Source organism: Malaclemys terrapin, chromosome 23, assembly GCF_027887155.1.
Source record: "Malaclemys terrapin pileata isolate rMalTer1 chromosome 23, rMalTer1.hap1, whole genome shotgun sequence".
NCBI lineage: Eukaryota > Metazoa > Chordata > Testudines > Emydidae > Malaclemys > Malaclemys terrapin.
Window position 1 is genome coordinate 12824592 of NC_071527.1, and position 20903 is coordinate 12845494.

Consider the following 20903-nt stretch of genomic DNA (forward strand, 5'->3'; position numbering starts at 1 on the left):
TTCGCCTAGTGGTGGCACCAGCCCTGCTCCGGGGGTAACCAAAGTCCAACTAAACTTCTCAACAAACAAAAAGGTTCTTCTGCCTGTCAGGGCTTCTCTTCAGCTCACTCACAGGGGCCTGTTCCCTGGGCTACTTTGGAGTCTTTCCCTGCTCTGGCCCCATGCTGGTTCCCCAGAAGCACCTGGCTTCCTGCAGGCCCTAGCTTAGGGCCTTTCACAGGAGCCAACCAGCCTGCCTGGGATTCCACACTCAGGACCCTGTGCCACAGATCCACAGGATCTGTGTTACGTCCCAGCTTTTAAACAGTTCCTTGGAGGAACCCTTCAGTGGGCCAGACTCCTGAGGGGTCCTGCTCTTCCTTCAGGTTAGCCCACGTGGCCTCCCCGCCTCCGAGACTGAGCCCCTGGGCTCCAGCCCTCCTGCTGCACCCCGTGAGCTCCGCCCGGCGTATCCAGCTGAGAAAGACGCCTGGCCAGAGATTTGCCAACTCCGCAGGGCCCAGCACACCCTGGCAAGGATGTGCAGCGACACCAGGTGACATTTTCAAACTGAGTCGGGTTTATTAGTCGGCTGAAACCAGGCCGGGAAGTCCCCAGGTTAGCACAGAGAAGCAAAGGCTAAGACACCGTCCATCCTGGCCAAGCCAGCGCGCCACCCAGCCGAACAGCCGTGGACTCCACTTTTGGTCCTCTCCCCCTGGCAGTCCCTGGTGAGAGCTTGGTGTCTCTCCCAAAGCCAGATCTTGTCCCCCGCTGCAGATCCCTGCTGAGTTCACATGTTCTGCCCACAAGCCGCTCATGGGTAGGTGTCAATTGTTGGGGCTCCCTTTGCCTTTCCAGACCCTCCATTGACATGGGTTGGCCTGAAAGGACCCCTTCACTCCACCCCAGACCGTCACATGACCTAACACCTCATGGCTCCGCTCTGCCCCAAGAGCAGCCTTTTAACCCTTTTGCAACCACTGGGTAGCAACATAAAGTGCAGAGGGAAACTGAGGCATAAAAATATTCCAGACAATTCTGACTTTGCCACCCCCTGTGATGTGGGGTTGTTGGAAGGGCCCTTCCCAGGAGGAGGGCACTCTCTGTGAGTGTGGGGGTGCGTGGAAGAGCCCCTCCATGAGGGAGAAGGGGACGCAGCCCAAGGGGGGATGAGAATCCCCAGCAGTGGATCCTCTGGGGCGCTTCAGTACAGGGCACCCTCCGGCCTGCTCCTTGGTGCACATCAGTGCCGCAAACTTCCCTGCAGTCGCACTGTGGAGCCCTTGCCTCAGCCAAAGGCTGGTACCTGGCACCCCCCAGCCTGGCGCATAGCAATTGGGCACAACGATGCCCTGCTCTCAAATCAAACCGATAGATGCTCCACGGCTCTGAAGGCCTCTTTCCAGCCAGAGATCGACCCCTGCCCCAGTGTGGGGCTGGATCAAGCCCAAGGCGACAGGGGGCTGGAGGCCTACAAGGTCCCCACCCCCATCCTCCTCATCCTCCAGTCTCACACTGTAAAACAAAATATCCTCCCTCTGGGCACACCCCCAATGGCTGACTTGCTTAGCCAGTCCGGCTGCTCCAGCGGATGCTGCCTGAGTCCTGCAAACCAGGCCCCTTACAGGGCCCAAGTTGGGGAGCCAGCCAGCCCCACAAGGCACTTGGGAAAATCTTGGCCCAAGGCCAGGAAGTGCAGGCAGGTCAGAGCTAAGGGGATTCGAATGGAAATATGCCTGTAGACCTCTCCCCTTCCCCTCCCTCCCCCCACATGGACACCAGGGCTGCTGGCTGCCATGTAGAAGAACACAGGAGGAGCCCTTTGTCTGTGTCTTCACAGCAGCGACCGCCCTGAAAGTGGGACATCCTGGGGCTGCAGGTCTCTGCATCATCCCCACCCACCCCCCTTAGCTCCCTGCAGGGGCTGCCCTCCCCCTGCCCTGAACCACCAGGGAATTTGCTCTACTAAGCTGGCCTTTGGGACAGGACATGGCGGGTAGGAGAGACAGAGAGGAAGGATGGCCCGCTCTGTGCACCAGGGATGCCAGCCCTGCCCTGCCCCAGAGGGGCCTGGATCCCTGGGTGATGGGTCCAAACCAGAACCTCAGATTCCTGGGTCCCTTTCCTCGGGATCCATGCTGGGCTGACGTTATTCATCCAACACAGCCTGGGGGGGAGGGGGGTTGGCACATCTGTGTGCCACGGCCCTTCCCTTGCACGGTGACAGCTGCTGGGATCTCACAAGAGTTTGTGTTGGTGTCACAGCAGCTGAACTGTATCCCACGGAGCTGGGGACAGGGTGTGTGTGTGTGTGTCCCTAAGTGGTGCCGCTCCAGCCCCCTCTGTTAACCCAAAAGCCTAGAGGCATCTAGGTTCAGCTCCTCAATGCGATTCAGGTACCTAGCTCCTGTTGAAGCCAATGGAAGTGAGCCCTGATCTACACTACTAAGCTGGGTCCTAGTCACTTGCCCTCAGAGCAGTGGAGACAGGTTCCCTCCCGCTTTCCTCCCTCCCAACTGCTCACCCCTCCCTCTCCCACCTGGCTCCATGCTGCGGCTTCCCCTCCCTGCAGTCATGAGCCTGGCCGGGCCCCTCCAGGACCAGAATGCACCTGTCCTCAGGAAGGCAACTCCTACAGGTGCTAGGAAACATTGGGGAGACACAGCGGTGTATTATCGCCTAGGCCAAGGCCTAGGCCTAGGGTGGCAAATTTGCGGGGGCGGCAAATTTGCTCACTCCCCCCAACTCCGCCCCTTCCCCAAATCCCCGGCCCGCCTCCCCCCCAGGCACGCCACGCTTTCCTCCTTCCACCTCCCTCCGCAGCTTGCTGCGCGAAAGTGCTGGGAGGGAAGGAGGAGAAGCGAGTAGCGGCGCGCTCAGAGGAGGAGGCGGAGCGGAGGTGAGCTGGGGCCGGCGGGCGCGGGGAGTAACCCTTGGGGGTGGGGCAGGGAACCACTCCCCACCCCATCTTACCTCCGCTCCACTGCCGCCATCCCCCGAGCGTGCCGCAAAGCCCCTTCTCCCTACTCAGCTTGCTGCGGGGGAGCAGAGGTGAGCTGGCGCGCGGGGAGGGCGGGGGCAATTTTTTCAGGGCCTAGGGGCGGCAAATTTGTTAATCCGCCACTGGGGAGACAGGCTGCAGAAGGAGTCACCCCAAGACCCTGACTATCATTCCACTGCAAATGCACAGGCCAGCCCCTGCAGACAGGCTGGCTCCTAGGGGCTGAGGGGCGAGCTGGCTCTGTCTGTGTGTTGCTGGACTGTCATGGGAGCAGAAGCCATCTGTAGCTCTGAGACGGAGTGGTTTTCATTCTAAGGCTTTGTCTACACTGGACTTTCGTCAGTAAAACCTTTGTCATTCGGGGGTGTGAAAAAAACACTCCCCTCCCCCGAACGACACAAGTTTTACTGACAAAAAGCGCTCTCCTGCTGACAGAGCTACCGCCGCTCGTTGGGGTGGAAGTATTTTGTCAGTGGAAGAGCTCTCTCCTGCCGACAGAGCTACCACTGAGCTACCACCGCTCGTTGGGGTGGACGTTTTTTGTCGGTGGGAGAGCTCTCTCCTGTCGACAAAGAGCAGCTACGCTGTGTGCCTTTTAGTGGCAAAAGCTATGTTGCTAAGAGGTGCGTAGTGTAGTCAGAGCCTAACTCCCTGAATTCGATGACCCTTCCCAGCTGGCCTGCCCCAGACCCAGCCTGCAGGGGACAGGGAACCAGTCTGGAGTTTGGGCCAAGTCAGGTCACCCATTTTGGAGGACGAGAAGAGCTCACTCCCACCTCCAATATCCCCATTATTCTCATTTTGCCCAGTGCCAGGGTCCCAGTGGTGCGGGACAGAGCTGGGAATGGCCCCAGTGAGCAGGGGACCTGGGGACCTGGGGGAAGCTGGCTTGGAATTCAGCAAATGATAAACCTTTGCAAATGACAGCCAGCCCTGCCGTGCCCTCCCAGGTGTGCACTGCACACACGCTGGGTGCCAGCTGTGACGGGGCCTCAGCCCTGCATGCCTTGGAAGGTGTCTGTGTGAGCGCTCTGGGGCGCAGGGAGAGACTCGCAGAAGTGCTCGGCCCCCAGCAGCACCCACTGAGAACAATGCGAGCCGCACATGTGTGTGCACAGCTTGTGCCATGTGTGTGCGCGCACATACATGTGTGTTGTTCCTGTGTGTGCTTGTGCACGTGTGTATGTGTGTGTGCATGAACAGCAGGGCTGGGAGGTTCTCCATTGCTCTCAATAGGAGCTGGGCTTTTCTGAAACCTGGCCCTGTGGCAAGAGGCTCTCGGAGCTTGGTGCCTGTCATGCTTCCCTCTGAATCCTTGGGCCCTGGCTTGTCTGGTCCCGTGTGGTGAGTGCTCCGGGCTCCAACCCACATGCTCGTCACAAAAGGCAGCACCCTGCAGCCAGGACCCTCAGAGACAAGGAAGGTTTTGACAAAGCCGCCACTGCATTTCTGGCTCTGCAGGGAGTCGTGGCCCAAGCACGAACCCGGAGACAAGCTCACTGTGGCAGCCCATCCCTGAATCCCCCAAGAGCCAAATGAGGCCTGAATACTGGTCCGGGGGCATCCCTTCTAGTCAGCCCCCTGGCCCAGGGCTGGGCCTCTCAGCAGTCACTGGGCAGTGGCCCTGGTGCTATGTAGCAGCCAGAGCCCCAGGGAAGCTTGGGCATGTTGGGGCCACGTTCCACTACTGGCAGCATGGGTACGATGGAGGGGGCAGCAAGGCATCGGGAGTGTGTGTGGGGGGGGGGGGGTTCAGAAGGAAGCACCTGGGGACCCTTTGGATGCAGGGATAGGGAGGGGAACCCCAGCTGGGCTGAGAGAGGGCCTCTCACAAATCCCATCACTCTCCACCACTCCTGGGGAGTGGAGAGCTGCAGGGGATTCACAGCAGCAGCCTGCAGCTCCCTGCGACTCCATTATCTGGAACAACATCCCTGGCAGACTCGGGACCCTGCCAGGCTGGACTCATACCAGGAAAGGGGCTGCCGGGCTTCGGTCTGTGACAACTTTCTAGAGACAAGGTCTGGCTGGCAGGGTATCCAAAGCGGGTGGTAGCTGCTGGGGTGGGGTGCGTCCCACGCAGGGCCCAGGGGCTGGCCGTCTGGGCCCACCAAGCTGGCTAAACCTCCTGCCAGTCCTCGGCCCCGTCCTGTGGCACTGGCATCAGCAGTGAGTTGGGTGGCTTGTCCTGGAGTCCCTGCCGCTGGCTGATGGCACAGAGCAGCTCGGCGTGTTCCAGCTCCAGGGCTGACAGGCGGCGCTCCTACAGGGACAAAGGGCTCAGTCACCCCCAGCCTTCTGCCCTGTTCCCCTAGTCAGACGCCCAAAGCCGGCAGCACACGCCACGCTGCACGGGGCTCTGACACCAGAGGCAACTAGCACCATCACCCTTCACTCCTGGGCAAGGTCTGGGGTAGCTCCCTTCATTCCCAGGGTCTCCCTCTTCCACGCTCCACCCCAGGAGAGACTGCCGTAAGGGACCCTCCCTATCCCCTTTAGTGCTGCCTTCTTAGCCACCCTTCCACTCAGCCCCGCAGGAGCTGTGGCTGAACTTACCCCACTCCCATGAGGTCTAGGAGACAAAGAGTATCAAGTGGGTCAGAGCAGAGGGGCTGGGAGTCAGGACTCCTGGGTTTTATTCCCAATGCTGGTAGGGGAGTGCGGGCTGGTGGGCAGAGCAAGGACTACTTCACCCCACTAATATCGGCCCTCCTAGCTCAATGGCTCTAGGTATTTTCCCGCTCTCTGAGCGCTGAGCAGGGATCAGCCATAAGGGTGGAGGCCAGTGGTCCCTCTTGTTTGACTCACTGTGGGTGTAGGAGGAGCTCAGGTGCTGGGGGTCCTGGTCCTTCCACCTAAGGGCCCGGGGGTCCCCAGCTCTGCTGGATGCAGGTGCTGGGGGTCACCCATGGGCAACCCTGGGCCCTGTCTGACTGGGCGGGAGGGGCACAGACATCACACACTCCTGGGGCTAACTCCCCCTGCCTCCCCTCCTCCTCCCCACGCAGTGAAAGCAATGGGGCGGCACAGGCTGGAGCTGGGATCCAGCGTGCCCCATAATACATTGTGCAGGGTGGCTCCCAGAATCCCTTCGGTTACTCCCTGATACACCAATGGGGCGGAGTCGCTGGGCTCGTCAGCCCCAGGGGGCCATGGATCTTACCAGACGCTTCGTCCTCTCCTCGCTGGCCTTCAGCTTCTCCTGGTCCTTCCTCCGGCTGCCCTCTGCTGCCGCCACCCTGCAGGAGGGAGGGTGTCGGTGGAGCCTGCAGCTTGCTCTGCCTGGCTGCGAGAGCCCCGACATTGGCCACCTCCCTCTGTCCTGGCCCCAGGCACTTCACGGCATTGCTTCCCAGGCACCTCCCCGCCCCAGGACACCTCCCTGCCCCACCCCTGGACACCTCCCTGCCCCGCCCCCAAGGCACCTCCCCACCCCTGGAAAATCTCACCCCACCTCACTCCGCACTGTTCCTGGGGTACCTCCCCATATCCCCTGGGAACCTGCCCCCATTCCATCATGGGGCACCTCCCTGCACCTCGCTGCACCAAATGGAATCAGATTATCCGAGGGCCCTGACAGCTGCTGAACCTACCCCGAACTGTGCAGGGGCGGGAGGGACCACCCTGGGGGCAGGTAGTGCCAGCCTTCCCACCCCTTCCCAGCTGCTGTCAGCATCAGGAGAGAGCTAGCCAGGCCCTGGTGGGAATTCGGGGGCTAGCTGCCATGGCCCTCGGCTCGTCCAGACCCACCCGGGCAGCAAGTTCCAGAGTCCCCTGAGAGCCGTCAGCAAGTGCCCAGCCCACTCTGGCTGGCATCTGAATCGGCCAGGACCCAAGCCAGGGAGGGGCCTCAGCTGCCCCTAGGGACCCACTAGAAGCGAGTGCAGCGCGTGGAGGATGCACTCTGCTCTCCTCGTGGCCTGGCTGCCCGGCATATGCCTGGGCCATGGAGGGCCACCCAGGGCTCTCTGCTGAGCCAGCACCCAGCATCACCCAGAGTCTCAGCAGGGCCATGGTGCCCCAGCGCTGCCTTTCTCCCCGACGAGCTCCCTTACCTGGTGCTGAGGTTTGCCAGGTGGGTTTCCAGCTGCTCCAGCTGCCTCCGGAGTCTCTCCTCCTGCCCCTGGCTCTTGGCCTGCTCCTCCAGCAGTGTCTGGTTCTGGGTGACCAGCATTTCCAGCTGGCGCTCAAAGAGCCTCTGCTTCTCCCTGGACTCGGCCAGCTCCTTCCTCAGCTCCTCAATTTGCTTCCCATGCTAGGGCAGGCCAAGACAAGGTCAGCTCGTCACAGGGCGTGCAGCACTCCACGGGCACAGACAGGGCACCGCTCTGCCACCTGGGCTCCTTACCCAGCTGCAGAAAGGCTGAGAGCCCAGCACAGGCTGGCAGCAGGAAAGGGGACTAGTGGTTAGAGCAGTGAGGGCTGGGAGTCAGGACTCCGGGTTGTGTGTGTGAGGAGCTCTAGGATCCTGGCCTGGAGGCCGTAGGGTTGGGGAAAGGATGGTGAGGCATCTGCTGCCCCCTACCAGGCTAATGTGGTGAGGCTGGGGGGATGGCACTGCCCTCCCCATTGCAAGCATGGGGGCTGGTTCTGTGGACCGGGGTGGGTAGCAGTGATGCACCAACACCCTAGCAGAGGCTGGGCATTGAGGAGGGGAGAGGGACCCTGACGTGGCCCTATCGGGCCTGCTGTGGAGCCTGTATTGCCTGGGGTCTCTGGGGGTGCAGAGTGTTACCTTCTCCAGCGGCCGCATGGCATACATCTCAGTCTGCGCCTTGGCCACTTCCTCAGCGTGGCGCTGCCAGGGCACCGTGGATTTCCGGGGCAGGGAGGCAGATTGGCGGAGATTGGATCGCCCCTAGAACACACAGCACAGAGCCCTTCAGGGCGCTGCGGGCAGCACGGGCTGGCAGGGGGCCAGGGCTCTGCCTGTCAGTGACATGGGGCCAGACGCCTCCCGGTTCCTCTCGGGATAGGCTGGAACAACTGGTGATTCCCGCTGGAGCCCATCACCAGACCCTACCCAGTGGCAAGAGAATGGGGACAATGACGGCTCCAGGCCCAGCCCTGCCCTGCGCCTCTCTGCACAGAATGGGGTCCGGGGCTGGGGTGGGGCCCTGGCATTGATAGTGCCCCAGGAAGGGCAGCCCTTGGTCTCCGGAGAGCAGGCCGTGGCTGGCCTCTGGGGGGTGGGGCACACGGCCTCTGTGGGGGTGGCTCTGGCAGTGATCACTTTGCGGCTTGAGCAGCCTGCATGGGTCGGAGAAGGGGCGGGCAGCTGGGTGCCAGGACCCCCTTTCCAGGTGAACTCAGACCCCCTTATGGGGTGGGCTCGGCTGTCCCCTGGGGTGGGAGCTGCCCAGAGCCCCTTACCGGGTGGGCTCGGCCATCCCGTGGGCGGGAGGTAGAGGGGCGAGGGCTCCCATCGTGACTCTCTTCTCCCTGGGACTCCACCACGTGCTCCATGCTGCTTTGCTTCTGCAGCCTGCGTCCGGCCTTGCTCTGGGCTGGCACACTCTGGGTGCGCTGCACCTTCCTCCTCTCCCAGGCCTGGCGTGGGGAGGCGGGCAGCTGCTGGAGGTGCTGCTCGTCCTCCTTCCCCCGGCCCTTCTGGATGTTGGTCATGGAGTGGCTCTTGATCAGGGGGCTGTACTTGCTCAGCTCCCTCGGGGGCAGGAATCCTGGCTTCTCGCCAGGGCTGAAACACAACAGTTGGGGCTGAGCATCATTGGAGAGAGCTAGGAGCACTGTGCTGCCCGGGGCCCACAGTCCGGACCAGAACCCAGAACCATCCCATGAACCAGACCCTAGAATCGGAACTATCCCCTGAACCTCAAGCCAAAGCGAAACCATTCCCTGAACTGGAACCTAGAACCAGAATCATCCCTGAACCAGAACCGGAAACATCCCCCAAACCGAACTATCCCCTGAACCCCAAACCGAACCAGAACCGCAATCCTCACCTGAACCAAAACCAGCAACCACACCCAAACTGAACTGGAGTCATCACCAGAACCAGAACCATTACCCAAATTGAACCAGAACCATCCCGTGAACCCAGCCTGAATCAGAACCAAACTGCCAGCTACAGTCACTCCAAATTCAAACCCAGCCTGTCACCAGCCCTTCAAGCAAACCCTTGGACTGGAGCCATCACCTGAATCTCCAACCCAACCCATTGTCTGAGGCCTTGGCTACACTTGCGAGTTGCAGCGCTGTAAAGCCGCCCCCAGCGCTGTAACTCACTCCCCATCCACACTGGCAAGGCATTTGCAGCGCTGTATCTCCTTGGTTGCAGCGCTGCATGTACTCCACCTCTCCGAGAGGAATAGCGAGAATTGCGCTGCCGCTGCAGCGCTGCGGCGCCAGTGTGGCTGCCCAATGCGCTGTGAATGGCCTCCAGAATTATTCGGCAGTATCCCACAATGCCTGTTCTAGCCACTCTGGTCATCAGTTCAAACTCTACTGCCCTGGCCTCAGGTAACCAACCATGTGACCCGCCCTTAAAAATTCCCTGGGAATTTTAAAAATCCCCTTCCTGTTTGCTCAGCCCGGCGTGGCGTGGAGAGCTATCAGCGAATCTTTCCAGGTGACCATGTCTCCACGCACCAAGCGAGCCCCAGCATGGAGCAATGGCGAGTTGCTGGACCTCATCAGTGTTTGGGGGGAGGAAGCTGTCCAGTCCCAGCTGCGCTCCAGCCGTAGGAATTACGATACCTCCGGGAAGGTATCAAAGGACATGATGGAAAGGGGCCATGACCGGGACGCCCTGCAGTGCAGGATTAAAGTGAAGGATCTGCGGAGTGCCTACCGCAAAGCTCGCGACGCAAACGGCCGCTCGGGTGCTCCCCCCGCGACCTGCCGATTCTACAAAGAGCTGGATGTGATGCTTGGGGTTAACCCCACCTCCACTCCGAGCACCACCATGGACACTTCAGAGCCGGTGCGGGGGGGGGAGGAAGAGGAGGAGGAAAACGGGAGTGATGGTGGTGGGCCGGATGGAGACACCCCGGAATCCCTGGAGCCATGCAGCCAGGAGCTCTTCTCGAGCCAGGAGGAAGGTAGCCAGTTGCAGCGGCCGGTATTTGGTGGAGGACAGACAGAAGAGCAGGTTCCCGGTAAGCGGTTTTTTTTTCTTTGAGAAGGAATTTTTTCAGTGCGGGCTCTTTGGGAGAGGAGGGTTAGGCAGAAGAGTGCATTGATGTGGTTTATCACATCGCGGTAATCGGCCTCGGTAATCTCCTTGAATGTCTCATCCAGAACGTGTGCAATGCGCTTGCACAGGTTTATCGGGAGAGCCACCGTGGTCCTTGTCCCAGCCAGGCTAAGGTGTCCGCGCCACTGTGCCGCGAGGGGCGGGGGGACCATTGCTGCACACAGGCAAGCTGCATATGGGCCAGGGCGGAAGCCGCATTGCAGTAGAAGACCCACCCTTGCTTCCCAGGTCACCCTCAGCAGCGAGATATCGTCCAGGACAAACTCCTGTGGAAAATGTTGGGACAGCGTTCAGTGTAGGTGCCCCCTGAAGCTGTTGGCTCTCCCCAAGGCACAGAAACCCAGAGGACAGTGCAGCCCTGAAACAATCAGTCCCCATTACTCACCATTTTGAGGCTCCCATGGGTTGTGTGTGCTCTGTTTCAAACAGGAAAATTATGCTATTGTGTAGACCCTATGTGTTTTCTACTCCCTAAGTGCGGGGGGAATCATTACTCTGTCTGGTATAAACAATGCTGCCTCTGTTAAATGTTGCATTTTGCATATACAGCTGCATCAACCTTGAGACCTCAGCTGTCCCTCTTATCGCCTGCTCAGAGACTGCGAAGACTCAGGAAGAGACCGCGAAAAAGCAAAGAAGACATGCTGCAAGAAGTGATGCGGCAATCTATTAAAGAGAACGAGAAGGCACAGGACTGGAGGGAGAGAGAAAGCAGGAACCACCAGGAAAACGCAGCGCACCGGCGGCAAAGCACCGCGCACCGGCAGCAAAGCACTGATAGGCTCATCAGCATCCTGGAGCGCCAAGCAGACGCTGTCCAGGAGCTGGTAGCCATGCAGAAAGAGGAGCAGTACCGCAAACGCAAACGCCACCCCCCCTACAGCCCTTGTCCCAAAACTCTTTCCGTTGTGCCCCACTGTCACCTCCAACCCACTTTCCCCAACTTCCGTGTTCTTCACGCCACCCGCTGCCTCCAACACCAGTATCTTCACCACCCAACCCTGAAGACCACGACCCTTACCCTCTGCACTCAACCCCCATCACCATGCAGTATAGCTGTCCTGAAGTGCAGCACTCACTGCACAGCACACCAGACAGGACATACACGAATCTGTGATTGCACTGTTCCCCACTCCACCCCCTTGTTTCTTTTCAATAAATAATTTTTTTTTCTTTTCAATAAATGGATTTTTTGGCTTTGAAAACATTCTTTATTATTGCATAAAGTAAAAGACTCCTTAGCCCAGGAAATAAACAGGCACTGCAAGTCTGCTTGTCTGCTTAGCAAGCACTGATTCCTAAAGATTGAAACTACTGCACTTCACTCCCATGCAGGGCACCAGATATCACTGCTGGTTTTCAGCCTCAAATTGCTCCCTCAAGGCATCCCTAATCCTTGCAGCCCCGCGCTGGGCCCCTGTAATAGCCCTGCTCTCTGGCTGTGCAAATTCAGCCTCCAGGTGTTGAACCTCGGAGGTCCATGCCTGAGTGAAGCTTTCACCCTTCCCTTCACAAATATTATGGAGGGCACAGCACGCGGATATAACCACGGGGATGCTGTTTTCGTTCAAGTCCAGCTTCCCATATAGAGATCGCCAGCGGCCCTTTAAACGGCCAAAGGCACACTCCACAGTCATTCAGCACCGGCTCAGCCTGTAGTTGAACCATTCCTTGCTGCTGTCAAGGCTCCCTGTGTAGGGTTTCATGAGTCACGGCATTAACGGGTAAGCGGGATTTCCAAGGATCACAATGGGCATTTCAACTTCCCCTACCATGATCTTCCGCTCTGGGAAAAAAGTCCCGGCCTGCATCTTCCTGAACAGCCAAGTGTTCCAAAAGACCTTTCTGGGCCAGCCAGTGTTAATGTCAATGAAACGCCCACGGTGATCCACAAGCGCCTGGAGAACCATAGAGAAATACCCCTTCTGATTAACGTACTCAGATCCTAGGTGGGGTGGTGCCAGAATAGGAATGTGCGTCCCATCTATCACCCCTCCAGAGTTAGGGAACCCCATTTGTGCAAAGCCATCCACTATTTCCTGCACGTTACCCAGAGTCACGGTTCTTCTGAGTAGGATGTGATTAATGGCCTTGCAAACTTGCATCAACACGATTCCAACGGTCGACTTTTCCACTTCAAACTGGTTTGCGACCAACCGGTAGCTGTCTGGAGTTGCCAGCTTCCAGACTGCAATAGCCACCCACTTCTCCACTGGCAGGGCAGCTCTCAATCTCGTGTCCTTGCGCCGCAGGGTGGGGGCAAGCTCCTCACACAGTCCCATGAAAGTGGTCTTGCTCATCCGAAAGTTCTGCAGCCACTGCTCGTCATCCCAGACTTCCATGACCATGTGATCCCACCACTTGGTGCTTGTTTCCCAAGCCCAAAAGCAGCGTTCCACGGTGCTGAGCATGTCTGTGAATGCCACAAGCAATTTCGTGTCGTACGCGTTACGCAGCTCGATAGCATCGTCGGACTCCTCACTCTCCCTGTCACTTTGGATCTTAAGGAATAGTTCGACAGCCAAACGTGATGTGCTGGCGAGATAAGTCGTCATATGCCTCAGCAGTTCGGACTCCATTTCCCAGAAACCGTTGAAAGATGTCGCCAAAGGTGGATGGAAATAAAGGGATTTCTGGGATGCGAAGCGATGCATCACGGGGCATTGGGACAGGGCCCAGAATGCCCTGCACCCACGCCCCCTTCCCACAACCCGCGGCGCCAGAATAGGAAGAGGTGCTCTGTGGGATAGCTGCCCATAATGCACCGCTCCCAATAGCGCTGCAATTGCCGCAAATGTGGCCACGATAGGGCGCTGGGCAGCTGTCAGTGTGGACAGACTACAGCGCTTTCCCTACTCAGCTGCACGAAGTCAGGTTTAACTCACAGCGCTGTACATCTGCAAGTGTAGCCAAGGCCTTAGTCTCCGCTCCCTGCTGTCCCTCTTCCCCGTCCACCTGGCCCAGGAACCCAAAGCCACAGCCCAGCTTTGGTCCTGAGACTCCAGACCCAAACCCTCTCCAGGCCCACACCTGAGCTGCCTCCTAACCCCCCACATAAGCTCAAACCCTCCCCCGGGCCTTATGATGGCCAGGCCCCACCCCCACGAGCACCATCACTTGTCTGAGCCCCACTGGCGGGATCAGGCCAGTCTGCAGCACATCTTGCGGGGAGTGGATTTCCCAAGACTCATCTCCCAACATCACCACACAGTGCCAAGCTCTTCTGGCAACTCCAACAGCCCTGTCCTGCTCCTGCTGCTGTCAATGACAGAACCCCCCAGGCCCATGGAGTCCTGCACTGCATGGATCACCGCTCCTGGGGAGGGAAGAGGAGGTACCTGTCCATGCCGGGGCCAAGTCTGATGGAGACAGGCACTGGCGTCCCCTCTTTGATGGCATTGAGGATGGTCGGCAGGGGCTCTAACTGCTCCCTCGTTCGCTGCCGGGAAACACAAAGGGAGAAGATTCACCGCTGTGGGTTTGCCAATAGCGGTGTCCCTCAGTCTCCTGTGAGACAAACCCAGCTTGGCCATGCCAGCTCTGTTGGAAGAGCTTTGCGCAACGCGGCTCTGACTGGCACGGCCAGGGGCAGCAGTAACAGACGCTTATCTCCCTGTCTGGTCGCACGTGTCTGGCGTATTGTCTGCTTCCCAGTGGAGGTCTAGTTGCACACTTAACTGGATGATAATCAAGATTGCAAAATCACGGTGAGAGGAAAGCCATAGAAGACTCAATCAGCAAGGCTGCTCTGTTTAGGAATAAGGATGAAGGACGGCTCTGCTGTATCTAGGGGTACCAAAAGATGCCCTGGATTCTTCACTGAGCTGGCAATGTGGTTTGCTTCATGAAAAAAGGTCACAACCCGAGTGGCTGTGAAGCTCTAGTGAGCAATGTTATCCGAAATTGGGCCAGCTAGTAAAGCTTAGGGAGGACTAATGGCCCAAGGGAGTTTGGTAGAAAGCAGCACGTTTATTATATTGATAGCTAAGCTCAAAAGAAGAGGGGAGAGGGTGTCCCACTCACACTCGCATACTCACGCTCCCAGGACAGGCTGAGCACTGGAGATGTCAGGATCCTTTAAGGTAAGTGTCCCACAGCGCAGCGATGGACGGTGTGATGAAGGTATGTCTTCCTGAGGCACAATGGAATGCAATGCATGAACCACTGGCCAGGCAGTCTGGGCAAAGGGCCTTCACGGGAGGTACAAGCTTGTGAGTGCACCGCCGAGCACATGGCCCCTTCCCCTTTTAAGGACCTGCTCCTCATGGCCTGCGACTAGAGATGACTTGGCCACATCTGGTTGGTCACACTCCACCTTGGGCAGTGTCCATGCATTGGGGGTGTGAGTACTGCGTAATCGGAGTCCCAGACACCTTGTCTAACTGGGAGCTCTTCGGATCTTCCAGCTGTTTAAGCAGCCCATTCATCCCACAAGTATTCCAGGAGGGAGGGGTGGGGGAAAGCCACTTCACAGGTAGATATTCAAAGAGGGAGAGGAGACAAGGTGCGGGGGCTGGGAAGTGTAACAGACATTTTGAGCCTACAGGTTATACATAGCATACAGATCACTGCTGTTCCTACAACAAGCAATACTTGATTAGCCAGGAGAGTAGCTTGCTAACCAAGTCCGGGTTCTAGAATGTGTTATGATTTTCTTTGATATGAAGCCATTAGTTTCCAACCCTTTTCCTTGCTATTACTCAAATCTCTGCTTTGTTAAGTAAACCTATTGTGGATTTCACTCTAGTCATATCTGCTGTGTGTTAAACAGAGCACTGATCTCAGTTGGGACTGGTAAGCAGGGGTGGATTGTTCCTTTGGAAGCAGTGAATCTGAATACTGCGGTGTCCAGTGGACCATGGGCTAGACACTCCAGGGACACACTCAGGGGCCTTGGGGCCTGGGGTGTGCCAATTGCTAACCGGCAGAGAGAGCGGGGCCTGCAGAGGCCTAGAGGGCAGTGCTTGTGTTGCCTGTGGCTGATGGAGTTGGGGAGCTGAACCCGGCAAGATGCCACCCAACCCTGGTTACCAGTGGAAAGTGTCACGGGGCAATGCCCAGCTGGGTCGGCTCAGCACAGCTCCCATCAGCACATCCAAGGGGCGATGCCTGGCTGGGTCCAGCTCAGCATGGTTTCAACTGGAACAGCCACAGAGAGACAGTTCCAGCTCAGACCAACCCAGCGTGGCCCATGCAGATCCTACGGTCTCCGCTGATGGAGATGCTCGAGGATGCTAGCAGGTTCCAGACATACACAGCAACACCTTTCTACCTTCTGGCCACAAGGGGGCAGATGTGCTCTGTCAATGCACTTCCATCCCATCATGGGCGCCATTTCAGATTTTGGTAGGGGTGGGGGGCCAACTTTAACCGTGATTCCAAACGTTACTTGGGCACTTTCTTATTTTTTTGCAGATAATAACTTAGATACAGTGCTCCTGTCAGATAATAATTTCTAATTCCTATATAAAGAAAGAAAATTAAATAAATATTAGACCCATTCAGCTCTAATACTTGTTCTGACATCTTGTGTCAATTCACTTAAGGGACACTAGTTAGGTTTAAAAATTAATGTATATTCTTACTTTGTTACTAACTCTTGAATACAACAATTGAAACAATTGTAGAAAAACCTAGATGACTTTCTATCACTTTCTTGTAGTTCATCAAGCTTGGAATAGATCATTTAACTTTTGGAAACATCCTATTAGGGCAAGGTCCTGTGAGTTTATATTGCACCTGCCTGGGGCTGTAGGGGTGTTACCCCGCTACAAATGATAGACTAGAAAATGACTTTAAACAGGAGTGAGTGAAACTGACACTTTCAAGTCACTTTCATAGTACTGCCAACCCCAAATGTTCAAAAATCAAGAATCAGGCTCACCAAAAATCATGAGATTGGCTTTAAAATAATGAGATTATGTAAAAATAATAGATTTTGAGTTCTTTTTATTTACATTCTGCTTTTTGAGCCTTTAGGGTGCACTGGGGTCACATTTTGAAGCTTTCTCCACAGCCACAAGGGCTAGAAACTTCATTTTTCTTTAAGAATGAAGGCTGAACTCATCACACATCACTTGACTCCAGGAGCTGGGGCTTTAAGGAAAACAATAATTATCATGAGACTCATGACAAAATCATGAGAGTTGGCAACGCTGCTTTCACTTCTGTTTAAAAGCTAGTTACTTTCCAGAAGGCCCCTAAACACTTCAGTGATTGAAGTGCAGTTTTCACAGGAGAATATTTTAAATCAAACACCAAGAAAATTCAACATTTTAAAGTTGGGGGGAAATTGAGACTTCTGAGGGATCTCAGGGCCATTGCAGGTAGGAAAGGAAAATAAACAGACACAGGAGCTCTGGGCATCTCTTCCTCTTGAAAGAAAGTTGGAGGGTCAAATCTTCTAGTCCTTAAAACTTCTATTGCCATCAGCGCCTCCACTCACAGATATAAACATCAAAGTGACCATGTGATAACATGTGAGGTCAATAATTCTTACTTAAATATCTGAGCCATCTTATCCAGAGTTACACAGCTTATATGCACTGGCTCAGGGACTACATTTTCTGGCATATTCTGACCAGTGCTGAGCACCCAGATGGTGCCCAGTGAATAACACAAATCATGACAATAATGGTCGACTTTATGGACTCTTTTCAGAGTAGCAGCCGTGTTAGTCTGTATCTGCATCCGAAGAGGTGGGCTGTAGTCCACGAAAGCTTATGCTCTAATAAATTTGTTAGTCTCTAAGGTGCCACAAGGACTCCTGTTCTTTTTATGGACTCTGTGGATCAATTTCTGCTCTTAGTTCTGGAATTGGCCTGAATACAGCTGAACCCCTACGAACTTGATGTATAATCACATCTGATACTCATATGACACTTTCTCATTCCTTCCTTTTGTCAAACTCAGAACAAAAACTGCCACAACAAATGGTTTTCAGTTAAAATCTAAAATTGCACAGCAGGCACCGCTGTACAACCCAGCCTGGGGCAGAACCTGCCACCCCTTGGCCATTAAATGATCTCCTCTCATTCGACTCTCATTCTCTTTCTTTCTTCATCCTTCCTGACCTCTGTGCTGCTTTTGATACCGTCAGCCATGACATTGTTCCCAATCATCTGGGACCGTGCGCTGGAGTCTCAGTGAACTGGCCTTCTTGGTTTTGCTCCCATCTATCAAAGGCCTCTTTTTTGCAGCATGGAGCAGAGAGAAAGGCTGGTCCAACGGATAGGGAGCTAACCCTGAGAAACCTGCGTTCTACTCCCCCCTCCCGTCCCCAATGGACGTCCTGTATGACGTTTTGCGTCATAATATGGTTTTTTAGGCACCCAAAGATGCAGGCGCTTTTGAAAATCCCACTAGGTGCCTAAATACATATAAAAAACTGGCTGTTAGTGTCTCTGTGCCTCAGTGCCCCATCTGTACCATGGGGATAACAGCACTGCTCTACTTCCCCAAGGGGCTCTGATGTGAGGCGCGCAGATACTACAGTGATGGGGCCACATAAGTACCAGAGGTAGAGTGGGAACTTCTCTATACCATTGCTAGCCCTTTCCTGGGTTTTGGCCCCTTCTTTTCACTTATGCCCCTTAGTCTTCCTCTTTTCTGAATGTAACCTTGGCTCAGAAGGCTTGGCTCTATCCCCCCCCCCCGCCATTTTGTTCATCTAACGACTTCCAGATCCTTCATTTAATTACCTGCCTCTGTCTGTAAACAAAACACTGACTCCCTGCCCCAGGGACACAAGCTGAGAGAAGCACCTCTCTGCAGAACTCACATTTCACACGAATGCTGAGCAGTTAAGAGCTCCGCCTGGGAGCACACCTCCTGTATGAAACTGGGGGGTGGGGGGAACGGACAGCCCCCACTCTGCCCTACCTAACTGGCTCTTTTGCACTCCACCCCCAGCCCGCAGTACCTGGTCCAGGCCGGTGAAAATGTCGCAGAGCAGCGAATGCAGGGTGGAGAGCTCCAGCGCCAGGTCCACATAGCCGTCGTAAGCCACCAGGTGGGCACTGCTGTCAGGGTTGGCCACGCTCTGCAGGAACAACTTCATGCGGCTCCAGTTGTGCTCCAGGAATTCGTTCATGAACCCCATGTACGCCTCCTTCTCACCGAACCTGCGGGAGCCACAATGTCACGTGGGTGTCACGCACACGGCACGGGCATGCACATAGCGCGGACGTCATGCACACGGCATGGGCATCACGCACACAGCACAGGCGTCACACATGGCGCGGGCGTCACGCACACGGTGGTACTGCACAGGCATCACGCATACGGCATGGATGTCACGCACACGGTGGTGCTGTGTGGGCATCATGCACACAACACGGGCATCACACACACGCAGCTGGTGCGGGGTTGTGACTTGCATTGCTGGAGACGTGAATGCCGCAGCCTTATGCTGCCCTCTCCTGGTGGAGGAACCACAGATTCAGGTAATCACACTGCTCAAGTGCCCATGCGCATGGGGGCATCACAGCCACGTCTCCCTGCCTTCTGCCCGGGGTCTCTGCCTGGCTGCTGGGTGAATGGTCCACACAAACCATAGGAGAAAGTGAGAAGCTGACTCTGCAAGGGAAACTGAGCCCACCCCACATGCTGCTAAAGTGATGGGCACTGTAGTGCCTGGCTAGCGCTTGAGCTCTCAGGGCTACTGGGAACCATAGCCAAGAAGCTGCTGGTAGCTGAAGGATGGCCCTTTGGTTTGTGCACTAGCCTATGAGATAGGAGACCTGGGATCAAGCCCCTGGTCTGACGCAGACTCATTGTGTGTCCAAGTCACTCTGTGCCTCAGGTCCCCTCAGCCCCATGGGGACAGTAGCCCTGTCCCAGGGCGATGAGGGAGGAGAAGGGGGCTGGTGATTGTGAGGTACTCAGGTACTACGATAATGGGCGGCAAATGAGTGTGAGGGGGAAGCCTGGGGGTTACGCAGCACTGGGCTTTTGAATCTGGAGCGCACATGCATTTCAAGATGACCTACCTGGGGTTCCTGCGTGGCCTTTGCTAGTTGAGGAGGCTGGAAGGGTTTTTCCTGCTTCTTTTAATAATGTGACTTTGGGCCCCTGGCAAATAACCAGATCCTGGCACCATGGGCCCCAGGGCCGGAGCCCAGCATCACAACTCCAAGGCCTGAGTAATGGAGATGGGGGCTGGGTATTGTTCAGGCTCTTAAAGCTCTTTGGGGCTTGGTTACAGTTCTTCAACTTGGGCCAGAGCTCAGAGTGACCTGGATTCAGGTCCTGCCTGCTAGGAACCTCCCAGCCCACGTATCTATCTGGCCGAGCACCAAGCCAGGGCTAGGACCCAGCTGGGACCACCCCACATTTCTACAGGAACCCCCCAACGTTTCTTCATCCCCTTTCCTCGCCAGGGGCCCTCAAAACGCTAGTAGGAAGGGGAAGACCCGGGCAGACTGAGGTAAGAGACTCAGAGTGACACTGGACACAGCCTGGCTCGCTCGCCCAGAGCTGGGTCCACACCACAGGGGCCAGAGCTGCGTGCAAGATACAAACAGGATTGCCCCGCAGAGGGGCAGAGCCCTGGGCAGAGCTGAGCCGTGATACAGACGTGATCACCCCACAAAGGGGCAGGGCCCTGGGCAGAGCCGAACCGTGATACAGACAGGATTGCCCCACAGAGGGGCAGGGCCCTGGGCAGAGCCGAGCCGTTTTACAGACGTGATCACCCCAGAGAGGGGCAGGGCCCTGGGCAGAGCCGAGCCGTGATACAGACGTGATCACCCCACAGAGGGGCAGGGCCCTGGGCAGAACCGAGCCGTGATACAGACAGGATTGCCCCGCAGAGGGGCAGGGCCGTGGGCAGAGCCAAGCTCTGATCCAGATGGGATCTCCCCACAGAGGGGCAGGACCCTGGGCAGAGGCAAGCCATGATACATACGTAGCAAAATTGGCCAGGTTCTGGATGACTTTTGCCACCAGGGTGAGGGTGCGGGAGGTGGCATCATCTGGGTACTCCTGGGTGAGGCCAAACAGGCTGGGGGACATGATGGCTGGGCACAGGAAGCGCAGGAAGAGTGAGGCCGAGATGAGTCGCTGCCCAATGTCCTCCTTGTCCCGCTCCAGGCACTCCCCCTGCCACGCTGCAAAGATCTCGCTGAGCTCCGCTGGGAAGGCGCTGAGGAGACAGGCACAGACGGTGAGGGGGAGGGGGACAGTGCCAGCTAAACACCAGCATCTCTCAGACAATCCCTGACAGCCAATGGGACCAGAGGTCCTCGCGGTGCCTCCCTGAGAAACAGCCTGGGGAAGAAGGGGTTAACCTCCCCGTGTCCGGAGGGGCCAGCACTGCCCCTGGGGTCCCAGAGTCGGGCCTCACCCCAATGTTCTGCTCATGCTCCCATGTCCCTTGTTTCCCCTGAGGTCAGGCCTGGCTTCCCATTACTGTGTTGGCCCAGCTCCCACCCAGATTCGGGGTGATGGGAGCATAGTGGGCGATCCTCCAGACCCCCCCCTCTAACTCTAGGGCCGTGGCTCCCAGCACAGACTGTCCAGTAGTGGCTCCCTCCCCTCAGGGCTGCCCCGGGAAACACAGGCTCCCTGCAAATGGGCAGCCCTGAGGGAGGCCGGTTCGGGTTCTGCTGCCCCTGCAATGGCCTCAGCTGGGGAGAAACAGGCCCCATGGCCACCCACCAGGAGACCCCACAGTGCCCACAGGAGCTGAGGAGGGGAAAATCC

The 20903-nt window shown here is 56.8% G+C and overlaps 1 protein-coding gene across 2 annotated transcripts in view; it reads right to left on the reverse strand.

Annotated features, from left to right (window-relative positions):
- Nucleotides 1-561: 561 nt before the first annotated feature.
- The window catches only part of RASAL3 (RAS protein activator like 3), a 37103-nt gene continuing 16761 nt past the window's right edge, over nucleotides 562-20903 (reverse strand). For both annotated transcript variants that reach the window (XM_054012221.1, XM_054012222.1), the window contains 8 exons: nucleotides 20107-20343; nucleotides 18121-18322; nucleotides 13538-13638; nucleotides 8357-8681; nucleotides 7719-7841; nucleotides 7039-7238; nucleotides 6147-6222; nucleotides 562-5246 (listed from right to left, as the gene is read on the reverse strand). In XM_054012221.1, coding sequence (XP_053868196.1) covers nucleotides 5103-5246; nucleotides 6147-6222; nucleotides 7039-7238; nucleotides 7719-7841; nucleotides 8357-8681; nucleotides 13538-13638; nucleotides 18121-18322; nucleotides 20107-20343 — 1408 coding nt within the window. In that variant the 3' untranslated portion in view covers nucleotides 562-5102. The remainder of the gene's footprint in view (nucleotides 5247-6146; nucleotides 6223-7038; nucleotides 7239-7718; nucleotides 7842-8356; nucleotides 8682-13537; nucleotides 13639-18120; nucleotides 18323-20106; nucleotides 20344-20903) is intronic.